The 12,785-nt window shown below is 43.6% G+C and overlaps 1 protein-coding gene across 8 annotated transcripts in view; it reads right to left on the bottom strand.

Moving 5' to 3' along the window:
* ttn.1 (titin, tandem duplicate 1) overlaps nucleotides 1–12,785 on the bottom strand; it is a 159,046-nt gene that overhangs the window by 92,067 nt on the left and 54,194 nt on the right. For 3 of the 8 annotated variants that reach the window (XM_041056639.1, XM_041056641.1, XM_041056642.1), the window contains 10 exons: nucleotides 5,543–5,593; nucleotides 4,455–4,853; nucleotides 3,975–4,253; nucleotides 3,301–3,570; nucleotides 3,081–3,220; nucleotides 2,414–2,540; nucleotides 1,078–1,341; nucleotides 840–979; nucleotides 585–711; nucleotides 152–418 (listed from right to left, as the gene is read on the bottom strand). In XM_041056639.1, the coding sequence (XP_040912573.1) occupies nucleotides 152–418; nucleotides 585–711; nucleotides 840–979; nucleotides 1,078–1,341; nucleotides 2,414–2,540; nucleotides 3,081–3,220; nucleotides 3,301–3,570; nucleotides 3,975–4,253; nucleotides 4,455–4,853; nucleotides 5,543–5,593 (2,064 nt within the window). Of the gene's footprint in view, nucleotides 1–151; nucleotides 419–584; nucleotides 712–839; nucleotides 980–1,077; nucleotides 1,342–2,413; nucleotides 2,541–3,080; nucleotides 3,221–3,300; nucleotides 3,571–3,974; nucleotides 4,254–4,454; nucleotides 4,854–5,542; nucleotides 5,594–6,074; nucleotides 8,133–8,335; nucleotides 8,372–8,897; nucleotides 8,988–9,152; nucleotides 9,216–9,433; nucleotides 9,512–9,755; nucleotides 9,852–12,785 lie in introns of all 8 variants that reach the window. The other 5 variants (XM_041056640.1, XM_041056644.1, XM_041056645.1 and 2 more) reach the window with 3 other exon arrangements.

The raw sequence follows: 12,785 nt of genomic DNA, 5'->3' as shown, positions 1-12,785 counted from the left end.
CACAGAAGAACAGTTTAGCATGCGTTTTAAAAGATTCGCGAAAACGCCAAAATGAATCCACCAGTGACAGCTAAGACTGGCTTAACCCCTGAAGATTCTCAAGTTTAAAATAAACCGATCTAAAAGGTTTTATGTAAAGACACGGCGTTACCCTGTATGACGAGTTTGCCGACCGTCCTTTTGTCCTCAGCCTCAAACATGTACTTCGCCTCGTCGTCGTAGGCGGCCGATTGGATCAACAGGATGTACATGTTCCCCTCCTGGATCATCTTGTACTTGTCGTCGCTATGCAGCTCCTGCGAGCCTTTCAGCCAGCGGAAACTCTTCGGGGCTCTCGACACCTCCACCTCAAACCTCGCCTCGTCCTTCTCGTACACCTGCACGTCGCTCAGCGGCGTCAGGAAGTTCAGAGGAAGTTCTGAAGGAAGACAGCAAGAGATTATTTTACCAAACTCGAGACTTAGACGAGGTGTCAGTGTAGGTACAGGTTCAGTTTACAGGCCTGCCTGGATTATTCTCTCTGTCTCAAAATTCATTCAGTCCAGAAGCTGATAACTGTGCTCACGTGGTCGCTGTCAGTTTACCTTTGACCTTCAGGTTTGCAGAACATTTGGCGTTAGCGGCAGCATACGCCACCTCGCCTGTCATGGAGACTTTGCAGTTGTACAGAATCAGTGTGTGCTTGCCTCCCTCCTCAATGATGTCAACATCCTGTCAGATCAAAGTGAACACTCATCAATAAGCTGCAAGCTCAGTTACGTGTCACATGTAAGCACAGTAAAACATCAGGGATGAATACGCAGGCATCATCAGTGAGAGTCAGCTGCTGAGGTGCTCACAGATGAAGGACTGAGGATGTCTCCGTTCAGCTTCCACTGGCCGTGGACGTCGTCCTCGGAGATCTCCACCTCGAAACGAGCCGTCTCTCCATCAAACAGCTCCACACCGTAAATCGGCCGAACCACCTTGATGTCACGTGCTGGCGGGGGAAAAAGACAAAAGATTTTTGTTTCAGTGAATCGGCTCTGCAGGTTTCAGTGGATCCACTAACGTAACTGACTGCTTCACCACGTTTACCTTCAATATTGATGTTGGCTGAGGTCTTGTCTGTTCCACAGTCACATACATATTTCCCTTTATCACTCTGCTCCACCTTCTTCAGGACCAGGGACCGGCGTGTGCCCTCAGACCTCATGACGACCATCTTGGACGCGACAATCTCCTTCTCCTCGTGATACCAAACCACGGGGACGTCTTTGCTCAGTTCGCAGTCCATAGTCACCTCGTCTTTCTCCGTGGCGGTGTAGTCCTGCAGCTTCACCACGAAGACGGCGTCGCCCTCTGGAACAGATCCGAGAGAGTCGGTCAGCCTCTTTACTTTACAGTCAAACAGAACGTGTGCAGGTTATTGCAAAGACAGATGATAAATGTCATCCTTTAAACCGTGTGTCTCACAATAAAGTTGGGAGTTTAACTATTGTTAAGAACAAAAATCCAGTACAAAACAAGAAATCTGCTCCCGTCTGCTGTCGGATACACGGAGCTGTGTAAGGACAAAAAGACGGTGAGAGAAAAGGGGGAAAAGGAAAGTGTGTCGTTACCTATAACAGTCAGTTTGGCCATCGAGTAAATTCCTTTGGCCTCTGCCTTAATCTGGCAGGTATCATCTAGACTCAGTGTCCTCATTTCTAGAGTGTGTCTCTTTCCTTCCACATGCGTGAGCACCGTTCGGCTCACGTGGAGTTTGACTTCGTTTCGGTACCAAACCACCGGCACGTTCTCGTGACTCAGCTCGAGGTCAAAGCGCACCGTGTTACCTTCTTTGACTGTTTGGTCCTGAAGCTGCTGCACAAATCTGAGCCTCATGCCTGGAATACATCAGGTCAGTGCACACAAACAGGGCAGTGTGTTGCTACAGGCCACAAACATCCAATGACAACACAGAGAAAACATGAGCAGCAGGAAGCGCAGGATTTCTGTCCGCCACTTACCTTCCACCTTCAGCTCAGCTGTCGACCTTTGACCCAACACTTCGATCATGTACTGAGCCTCATCATCAAACTCACAGCTGTTTATGATCAGCATGTGTTTCTTTCCATCGTCAATGATTTCGTATTTCGGGCTCGGGGTGATGATCTCCGACCCCCTGAACCATATGACCTTCGGCACGTCCTTGGTGATGGTGCATTCAAATTTAGCCTGTTTCTTTTCAGGCACAGAAACGTCCTTCAGCGGGTCAACAAAGCCCATTTCGATTTCTGAGAGGTGCCAACATTTCAGCGGTTATTCACAAAGGCAAAAACACAGCTGCCTCTTTTCTTACCGCATCCGTTAATGTTTACAAGACCGACAAATGCAGCAGCTTGCGACAGACAACAAGAAAGCAAAGGTTCATTTGTGACGCATTTTGTACCTTTGACGGTGAGCATGGCGCTGGTGATGGCGTTCAGAGCCTGATACGACACTTCACCAGCTTGATCCAGGTGCACGTTCTTTAATGTGAGGAACCGTTTCCTGCCCTCGGATTTAATGTCACAGGTCTGAAAAGCAAACAATCATCAGATTTTCTGAAGGAAGGATCTAGAAAACAGGATCCCACTGGACGGTGGCAAACCTTTTAAATCTTTTAAAGTGCGACTTTTAAAACATCAAACGTCTGTAAAGTAACAAAAAACCGAAATGAATAATAAACTAAGAATGATTTCATAAATTAAAAACAATACAATAAAGTGATTTTGAAACCTTTTCCAACCTTTTCTCTCCTTAAAAGTCCCGAAGAAGAAGAAGAAGATCACCTGCTGTCAAGTGAGTTTGTATTTTCAACACAAAACTCCTTCCTGGGAATCACTGAGACCGTCAGTCCTTTTTTTTAATCCTGGTCTGCATCAATTATCAGTCCCATCGTACCCATCTCCAGCTATCGCTTTTCATTTCTTATTCCTAATTTCTTATTTCAGTTTTACAGCTTTCTTACTTTTTAAAAAAAATATTTTCAATCAGGATGTTCATCAGGTACAGCTCATGATTCTGTCTGAGGCAGAACAGTTCACTCTGACATGAGGTGATTTTAAAGGTCTTACCGGAGATCTGGTCAGCACTTGGCCTTTTAGTTTCCATTCGCCAGCTACATCATCCTCAGATATTTCAGTGTCAAAGTTGGCTTCCTCCTTCTCAACCACCTCCAGGCTGGAGAGAGGCTTCAGGATCTCAGCTTCACGCTCTGAAAGGAAAGATATATTTCAGCTGTTTGGACACAGTCCTCGTGATTTCCTGACATGGACCTGTTTTTGTTAAACCAACCTCCAAGTGTCAGTTTTGCAGTGTATCTGCGATCCTCAACCTCGATGGTGTAATCCGACACGTCGTCCGGCTGGCAGTTGTTGATGGTCAGCGCCACGTCCTTTCCGTCTTTGCTGATCTCCACCTTGTCAGAGGGAGTGAGCTCGTTGTCTCCTTTGAACCACTTCCAGTTGGGAGTGTCCTTGAAGAGCTCACATTTGAACGTGGCCTTGGCCTTTGGTTTCACATGCTGATCTCTCAGAGGCTTCACCAGCCAGTCTTTGATGATCTCTGAGGACAGAGAGTTCAAATTATTGAACACAGTGTCAGCTTTAAATCGAACCTGTGTCAGAAGTACGATAGAGAAGTGTATCATCGGCATAGAGATGGGTGTTACAGTTTGTTATCATGGATGTAATGTCGTTAACATAAATAGAAAACAGGACAGAACCCAGTATCGAACCTTGTGGGTTCCTTTTGTTAATGGTAGAAACGCAGAATGAGATATGTGATAAGTAGCTCTGGTTACATGTGTCTTTGTAGGAGCAGAGCATGATTGACTGTAGCAAATACTGGTTTGTGGAAACTTTTCCCAAATCTAAACTTTCCCCAAGAAATGAGACAAAGAAATGGCAAAAAAAAAACAACACGTGATTCTGTGACCTGAGTTCACCTACATACTGTCGACAGCTTACCGATCACTTTGACGTTGGTTGCGGTCTTGACGTCCTCCTGTCCGTCCACCTCACACGTGTAGGTGCCAGCATCGTCATCAGTGGAGTTCTGGATGGTCACAGCGTGCTGCATGCCAATAATATTAATGGCCACTTTCCCGGCCTGTTTCTTCAGGACCCCGCCGTTACGCTTCCAGGTCACATCCCTCTCTTTGTTCAGCTCACAGGTCAGGTACATTGGCTGACCCTTCATACATGTCGTCTCTGGTTCCAGTTCTTTCAACCATTTCACAGGCAGCTCTGCACAGAGAGACACACAGAATTTAAAAACAGTGTTTGGAAGAAAATGACGTGTATCATATTGGTGCTGGTACCATACCTGTGTTTGACAGCCATAAAAACACTTTCTTCAGTGAACAAAATAAGTCAAACATGTCCAATAAATTGTTGTTAAATGTTGTGACAGTGTATATGTTCAATAAAAAAACCTCATCAGTTCACCTTCAACAATGAGCTTGGCTGTGCAGGATATTTCCTTGCCAGCGTTTTTGGCCACACAGGTATATTCGCCAGTATCGGACAGCTGGACATCAATAATGTTCAACTTGCGATCTTTGCCGTCAGAAGTGAACTTGTGCTTGGGGCCCTCACGCAGGTTACTGCCATCTTTCATCCATGAAGTGATGGCAGTGGAAGGTGAGACCTCACACTCAAACACAGCAGACGAGCCAATAGACTCGGCCTCCTGCAACACAATGTCCTGAAGCTTCTTGACGAACTTCAGAGGGACAGCTTTGAGCTTGAATCCTCCGAAGGGCTCCTCTGGAGGAGATGGGCCCTTTCCACCAGGCCTCAGGCCCCGGCCCCTGCCACCATCTCCGGGTGATGGCGTTTGTCTTGCTGCAACATTAGATACAAAAACTCATCAAGTTTCAGATTTTGTGATGAGCGAAGAGTCAAACATTGGACTATGGGATGTTTTCAAGATTTTGTGCCTACTGTGAACTAGATGTCACTCAGTCAACATAATCTCACTTTTAATAAAAATCTATTTCAAGTCAGCGGTTTTTAGTGTTAGAGGAGCACAGAATATAAATTCTGTTAAGACTAAGAATCATGCACAGTCACTCTTTATGAGCTTCCAACAGGATTCTCTGTAGAACCCAAAACTCAAAAAGACAACAACAACCACACCACATAGAACAACAGAGAGAAAAACATAGCAACTTCCAGCAAATTAAGTAATTGTGAAGCTCAAGGAAAAAAAAGCTATTAAAACACATTTTGAAGGTCATATGAGGTGCACTCATATTGGCTGTTGTCAAATCTCTACAGCTGAATTTTTTTGATACCACTACCTGAGTTTCGGTACTGATACAAAAACCCCAGCTCTGCTGTTGATCATCACAAACCCCCCGGGCTAAGATAAAAGGCTTAACACAGAACACCTGATTTTGATGGAAAGGACAAGACAAGAAAACAACTTACACTTAACAACAATTGTGAATGAAGGGAGTAAAATTGCTTCAGATGTTATTGAGCACAAAGACCAAACCCGTACACAAGCTCTAACGTCAGTGTTTTCTCACCCCCAAATCCTCGGCCTCTGCCTTTCGCTGGCTCCTCTGCCGGCTTTCCATCTGGACAGGAAACAGTAAGATGAGTTTTACGTTTCTCTGTAAGAGCTCGCTGTAGACGTCAATATTCAAACAGAAGCCAAGAGAAAGATTTAAGCAATGAAAACAGCAAACACGTTAAAAAAAAAAGGTACACATCACATGATGAAGAGAAAAAAGATGGAGGGAGGTGTTTGACAAATGGAGGAATAAAGACCAAATATGATCAAAGAAACATGAATGGATGGAAGACAGTGAGGTAGTAGTGAATGACATGATCACAAACTCAAAGATTGTTGTGGAAGACACATTTGATGACAGACACATGATGGACCACAAGTGAACATTACAGTGGACAGATGGAAAGAGACGAACACATCAGCTCGAGTACATGAGATGAACGAATGGATCAAGTGATTAAATATGGAGGATTAGATGAGTCATCTTAGATGGGATGAGAGTATTCCAGAGTCATCATTTGGAAGTTTGGTGGCTTTCATCTCACCTCTTTTACCGCCAGGCATGCCTGGAGTCTCCAATGCCCCATCAACCCCTTCACCTTCCCAGTCATCCGAGGGGACCAGCTCCCAGCCCCAGGCCTCCTCATCTTCCTTGCCCTCCATTTCTTCCGCCTCCTCTTCAAATACTTCCTCCTCCGGCTGGGTGGGAACCTTCTTCATCTGCACGGCTCCAGGAGACACCTCCTTCACCAGGGGGACCCTCCCTTTACCGGGCTTTTCTGATTCCGAAGCCTCCTCTGGTGACGGCTTCTTTGGGACCTTTTTGAGTGTTACAGCTTCAATAGAGTCTTTTGGTGAAACAGCTTTGTGAATCCTTTTGGGTTTATCAGCACTTGGCTTCTTCTCGACAGGGACTTGTTCCATTTCCTTAGGCTTTGGTTTATCAATTTTCGGTGATGGTGTCTTTTTAAGCTCAACCTTCTTGAGTTGCTCAATAGGTTTGAGGGACTTTTCTTCTTCCACCTTGTCTTTCTCGACTTGAGGTGATGGAGTCTGTTTGAGGTCAATACCTTTTTTTAAGGGTTCCGTTTGTTTTTGTGGGAGCTCTTTAGCTGCTTCTTTCTGCTGGTTCACTTCCTTCTTTCCTGGTGGACTGGGTTTCTCGGGTCGAACAGCTAGCTCGTCTTTCTTCTGAGGTTTCTCATCCTCTTTTTTTGGTGTTGCAGTCTTTTCAACTTTCCTGAGCTGCTGTTCTTTTGGCTCCTTTGGAGTTTCATCTCTTGGAGTTCGACAGGGTAATGTTGTGTCCACAGACTTCTGTTTCTCCTCTTCAGGTGTCTTTTCTGGCTTTTCTTCAGGCTTGGCAACTTTGGTGAAAGGCTTCAATGCAACCTGCTCTTTCTCTTTATCTGGTGTGGAAATAACTTTAGGTTTTCCACGAAGCTTGTCAGCAGCTACAGGTTCCTCATCCTTCAGTACTTGATCAGCCTTTTTCTTCTGCAGGATCTCTGTCTGGTCTTTGCTGACACCAGGAATGACCTCTGACCTTGTCAGGGGAACATCTTCATCTTTTTTGTGTTTTAAAGCAGCAGAGGGCTGATCTCTCTGTGGCATCTCACCTCTCGTGAACAGAGTACACTCAGTATCTGTCTTTGCTTCGCCTTCTTTCTTAGCTACTGGAGGTTCAGTGGCCTCAGGTTTCTGAGGTTTTTCAAATGGTTTCAGTGTCACTACTTCTTGCTCATCCTCTGGCTTTGGCAATTTCTTGATTTTCTTTTTAGTTAAATCTGGTTCGGGTTCCTTATCTTTCTGTGCTTTAGGGGCTCTTATCCACCTTGATTTTTCTTCTTCTGCCTCGAGCTTTTCAGGCTCCTCTGTATATCCCAGTTCTGATGCCTCTTCAGCTGCAGTGAAGACTTGTTCAGTTCTGCTGAGTGTTATTACTTCTCGATCCTCTCTATCCCGAAGTTTCTGAACTGTTAGCTCTGTATCATAATGTCTCGTCACATCAACTCTGTGGGTTATGACTTCCTTCTCAGACTCTTTGGGCTTAGTTGGAACCTTTTTTAGTTGGATCTTCTGTGGTTCTTCTTCTGGTTTCCCTGATTTTTCAAACGGTTTTAGTTTAACTGATTCTTTCTGCTCATCCGCTTTTGGCAGTTTAGTTATTTTCTTCTTATCTATACTTGGTGCCTCAGGTTCATTCTCTTTCTGTGGTTTTAGGGTTCTCATCCAACCTTCTTTCTTTGTTTCCTCTACAACTACAACCCTTTCAGCTTCCTCAAAATGGCCCAACTGAACTGTCTCCTCCTCTGCAGTGAAGACTTGTTCAGTTCTTCCAAGTGTTATTATCTCTCTATCTTCTCTGTCGTGAAGTCCATGAACTATTAGTTCTGGATTGTGATGCCTCGTCACTTCAGCTTTATGAGTTACAACTTGTTTCTCGGGCTCTGGAGGTTTCACCGGTACCTTCTTCAGCTTAATGACCTCTGGTTCTGGTTCTTTCTCTTTAGGTATTCTGGTGAATTTACTCCACAGCTTAGGTGATTCAGGTGTTTTTGCCTCCTGAACAGGACCCTTACCCTTTTGCTTAAGAGGCGGCACTGTGGTTGAAGCAGTGAATACATTTTTATAACATTCACAAACAGATATATACAAAACTCAACATCTCCTACAAGACTCACACACCCCGTAAACATGTAAAAGAAATATCTTTTTTTTGTAGTTTATGAGACAGTAATTAACACAGCCACATGTATTAAGATTTATTGCCTTTCTAAAATACACAAGAAAATATTTCGTATACCTTTAGTTGGTCCAGGTGCTGAAACTGGTTCCTTGTCTGCAAGAATTTCAACAAGATCAGTGTAAGTATACACAATACAGATACTGTTAGAAAGAAAAATCAAAGACAAAGAAGGTAAATTCATTTTTTAAAAGAAACACATAACTTGGATTGAGAAAGCGTGGCATGCATTTCCTTTTTTGTATTCTGGTTCCAGAATAATCTGCACCGAAAGTGAGCTCTGAAATCAACAGCTTTGTCAGTCATTCAACATGATTTTTTGTTGCAAGTGTGCAAAGTTAAAATAAGTCCAGATGCACCAAGAGATAAGAAAAGGTATTTTCGAGGTTATATGGCCTCATTCGACAGATGCTGTTAATACGAAAGACTTGGATTGGATTACAGAATGTAAAAAACAAACATCAGACAATCAGATTTTGACAAAATGTGACAACAGAGGCATTTTTTTAAATCCAAGCTCATGTTGCTTGGTATGGAGATTGAAGTTGTAACATAAGAAATGCTTCACAGTGGAAAACAAAGAACAGAACAACATGAATATAAGTTACAGAAGAGATGTTACCTTCAGGTGGAGGGACTTCCTCCAACAACGGAGAGGGTTCAGCCTTTACAGCTGGCGGAGAGGGCTTCTTCTCCACCGGTGCAACTTGAGCTACAAGAACGGCAACTCGATTAAATCACTGGCAAAGATCTGGCAAACATGCAACACCTTACCGATGCTTATAAAGAGCAGACAAAATTTAAGAAGTCAGACTGTTGTTAAGAACCAACAGATTTCAAACAAGGAGTTATACAACATGAATGACAAGCAAACTACCTGCAGGAGGAGCAACTTTTTCTGCTGGAAGCTTTGGTGTTGGTGGAGATGGTTTCTTTTCCTCTGGAGGAGTACAAAATAACAGAATCCATGACCAAGAGGAAAGAAGATATGAAAGTAAGAACACATTAAAACAGACGGAGGACAGATTAAAGAAAGTGCAAATAAAACAGACAAGTGTGAGACAGCAAAAACAAAGTCAGGCACAGAGGAGGGAAAACCCAGTAGCACAAACACAGGACAGTGTTTTTAAGCACCACCAAACAAAGAGAAAAATCTACCTGCAGGAGGAGCAACTCTGGCTGCAGGAGGAGCAGGAGCTGAAGGCTTTGGTACTGGTACAGATGGTTTTTTCTCCACTGGAGCAGACACAAAATACAAGATGCCAAGATCATGACCAAGACTACAACATGGTCAATCAAGAAACCGACAGTTGCACTACAACAATGCAAGACTGGGGACACAATAGACAGAGAGTGAAACAGCAACTGAGAAAAAAGAAAACTTTGAGGACACCTTTTCATCAAACAGCAAAGAAAACAAAACAGTAAAGAGACAGACATCCAGTTTACAACAACACACAAAACCAAGGGAAGAAACTACCTGCAGGGGGTCTGACTTCTTCTGCAGAAGCAGGAGGAGGAGGAGGTGGAGGCTTTACTGCTGGTGCAGATGGCTTCTTCTCCTCTGGGGGAGATACTTTGGGAATACAAGATGCCAAGGTCATGACCAAGATTACACCAAGTTTGGTCTAAACATGATAAGTAACACGGAAAGTTCAATACATGAAAATCTGAAGACAAGTGAGACAATGCGGCAAAAAATAGGCAAAAAGAAAAACAACACAACTGACTCTTGAGAAGTCAGCAAAGACAAGGAAACACACCAATGGAAGAGACTACCTGCAGGAGGAGCAACTTTCTGTGCAGGAGGAGGAGGAGCAGGAAGAGGAGGTGAAGGCTTTGGTGTAGGTGCAGATGGTTTCCTCTCCTCTGGAGGAGACACGTTGGGAACATAAGATACTAAGATCACGACCGAGACAACATCATGGTCAATCAAGGCTTATTAACCACAAAAGATGATGTAGATACGAATAATTCCAAACAGCACAAACAAACAGGAATGAAGACGTGAAAGAAAGTCAACTGATGAACCACAAACAAAAACTCAACAATGAAAGATGTTAATACACCAAGAGAGGTTGCTTAGGACGTAGCATGTCTTATCGAGCAGCAACATAGAAAACATGTCTCAAAGACATACAGACAGCTTACTGCAACGAAGAGACAATTAGTGTAAAACGTACCATCTGCTGCTGTTAATGAAGAAGATATTGGAGAATGTATGAGACAGTAAATGTGATATGTTAGATCTCTTTTAAGAGGGGGTTGATCATATGGCGATCCTGAGCCTGTGCAGCTCAATTACAAAAGAATACCTTTCTGAACAGTTTGACGTTCGACCTCCTGTGTTTCCTTCTCTGCTTTTCTGTCATCGCCTCTTGTTGGAGGAGGTTTAGTTGTAGTGGTTCTCACTTTCTCCGAGGAATCAACGTCAGGGGCAATTCCTTTTTGTGTGTAAGAGGCAGGTTTCTTGGGTGGCAGGGTTTCTTGCTCAGAGGGAAAAGGTTTTTTCCGTAGTGGAACTTGGGATTTTTGACTCGGAGCAACCCTGTCTTCAGGGATACGTTTCTTTGATAATGTCACTTCTTCAGGGGGAAAGTCCTCCTTAGGAGCAACAACCGCTTTGGGAGATGAAGGAGAGGTCTTCTTTGATTCAGTTTCCTTTGGTAGTGAAATCCCTTCCTCAAGGCAGACTGTTTTCTCAGGTGAAGGAATTTGAGCTGGAGCTGGAGGTGACACTTTACTACTTGCTGAGATATATTTTGTTGCTTGGACAGGTTCTTTGAAAGGCAGATCTTCTGGCACAGGAGTTGGTTTCTCTGGAGGAACAATGTCTTCAAGATACATTTCTCCTGGAGATTTGGGAGTTTTTGTGATTTCTTCCCTCGGGGACAGCACATTTTTAGGTGGTATTACTTCTTTCTTAGGAGGAGTAGCTGCCATAAGATGAGAAAGAGCTGTTCTGGGAAGAATTCTGGGTAAGTCTTGTTCGGGTGGAGGCAAAACAGTTTCTCTATGAGGAGGACGCGTGGATCTGTCAAATGGAGCTTCCATTTCAACAGAATCAGCTTGCTTCAGAAGAGTGACATCCTTAGGTAGTCCTGTCTTCTTTGGCACAGGGACTGTCTTCGGTGTAGCAGAGATTTTAGGTTTAACCGCATCCTCCACTGGAGGATAAAAGACAGCTTCTTCTTCAGTTTCTTCAGGACGTTCTGATACAGATGATTCAGTACCGGGTCTCTGCTCTGCATAAGCTGCTTCCTTGAGTTTCCTTTCTTGAGAAGTTTTCTTGTAAGCCTCGTTTTTGGATGTGATTCCAGTGTCAGGAGGAGAAACTTCTTTCTTCGAAGGATAAATCATTTCAGATGGAGGTGTGATGTCTCTTTTTGACGAGAGAAGGGCAGCTTTCTTTAGAGGTGGGCAGACAGACCCTAACGACATTTCTTCTTTCTGATCTACAGTTTTTGCTTCCGCATCAAAGTCTTCTTCATCACAAGGTTCAGAGTTCTCTGGTTTTTTCAACTCATATTCCGTGTATGCTAATTCAGTATCTATAACCTGCTGATCTTTACTGTACCATGTAGAAAGCTCTTGCTCTTCCTTTCCAAGAACCATTTGTTGTCTTATCTCCAGATTCAAAGTGCTTTCTTCTCTCACAGTTGACTCTCCGAGTGTCCCTTCCCTTTTATATGTCCTGACTTCCTCTTGCCTGTGCCCAACTTCTGCCGCAAGAGAAATCCTTTCTCCGAGATCCTTCTTTCGAGAGGACTCCTCTCTGTCTTCAACCACTACTGTTTTCTTGAGATCAGTCTTCAAGGGAACTGGAGAAAGTTTTAAGATATCACCCAAGATTGAAGATTTGCACCATGGAGCGGTGGCCAAGAGGAAAACAACACAAAACAAAAACCATCAAGACACATAAACACAGATTTCAGTGTGGTATACATTCTGCTTCAATCCCCCTTTTACAGCTAAAATATAAGTACTATGAATCACTGCCTCTCTGCTGTGGATTGTTTTTTACACTTTAGCTGGACTTCTGCTTTTCCCAGAAGGAATAACCTCACCTGGTTTCAGGGGCAAATAAATACTCCTGGTTAAACTACAAGAAACTGATGGAGGTTTTCTAAAAGAACCTGACAAACTTTTGTAAGTTTAAGCATACCTTCGATGTGTGTACCTGCCTCCAGCTTTGGTTTAGCCAGTGCTGTTGTTTCCTGTGGTATCTCCCTCTGTTTTACTGTTTTGACAATATGATATGATGCAACAAACAGTCAACGCACACGACAGCACAGACACCAGGACAAAACCTTTAAAGAATTAGCTAAAGACATCTCAGAATAAAAGAGATACTATAAATAGTGAGTTAAAAGATCAAGATGAGTACGGATTAGTTAATAAGATGGTTACACTTGTCATTTTTGCGGACATATCTACCTTGTTGCTGAGGCTTTTGCTTTTGCTGAGGAATTTGTTTTGGCGTTTCCAAATCTTGTGGTAGTGGTGGTGC

This window comes from Toxotes jaculatrix, chromosome 15, assembly GCF_017976425.1.
Source record: "Toxotes jaculatrix isolate fToxJac2 chromosome 15, fToxJac2.pri, whole genome shotgun sequence".
NCBI classification, from domain to species: Eukaryota; Metazoa; Chordata; class Actinopteri; family Toxotidae; genus Toxotes; species Toxotes jaculatrix.
Note: the sequence above shows the minus strand (reverse complement) of the source record. Positions and strands in the feature narration are given on the sequence as shown.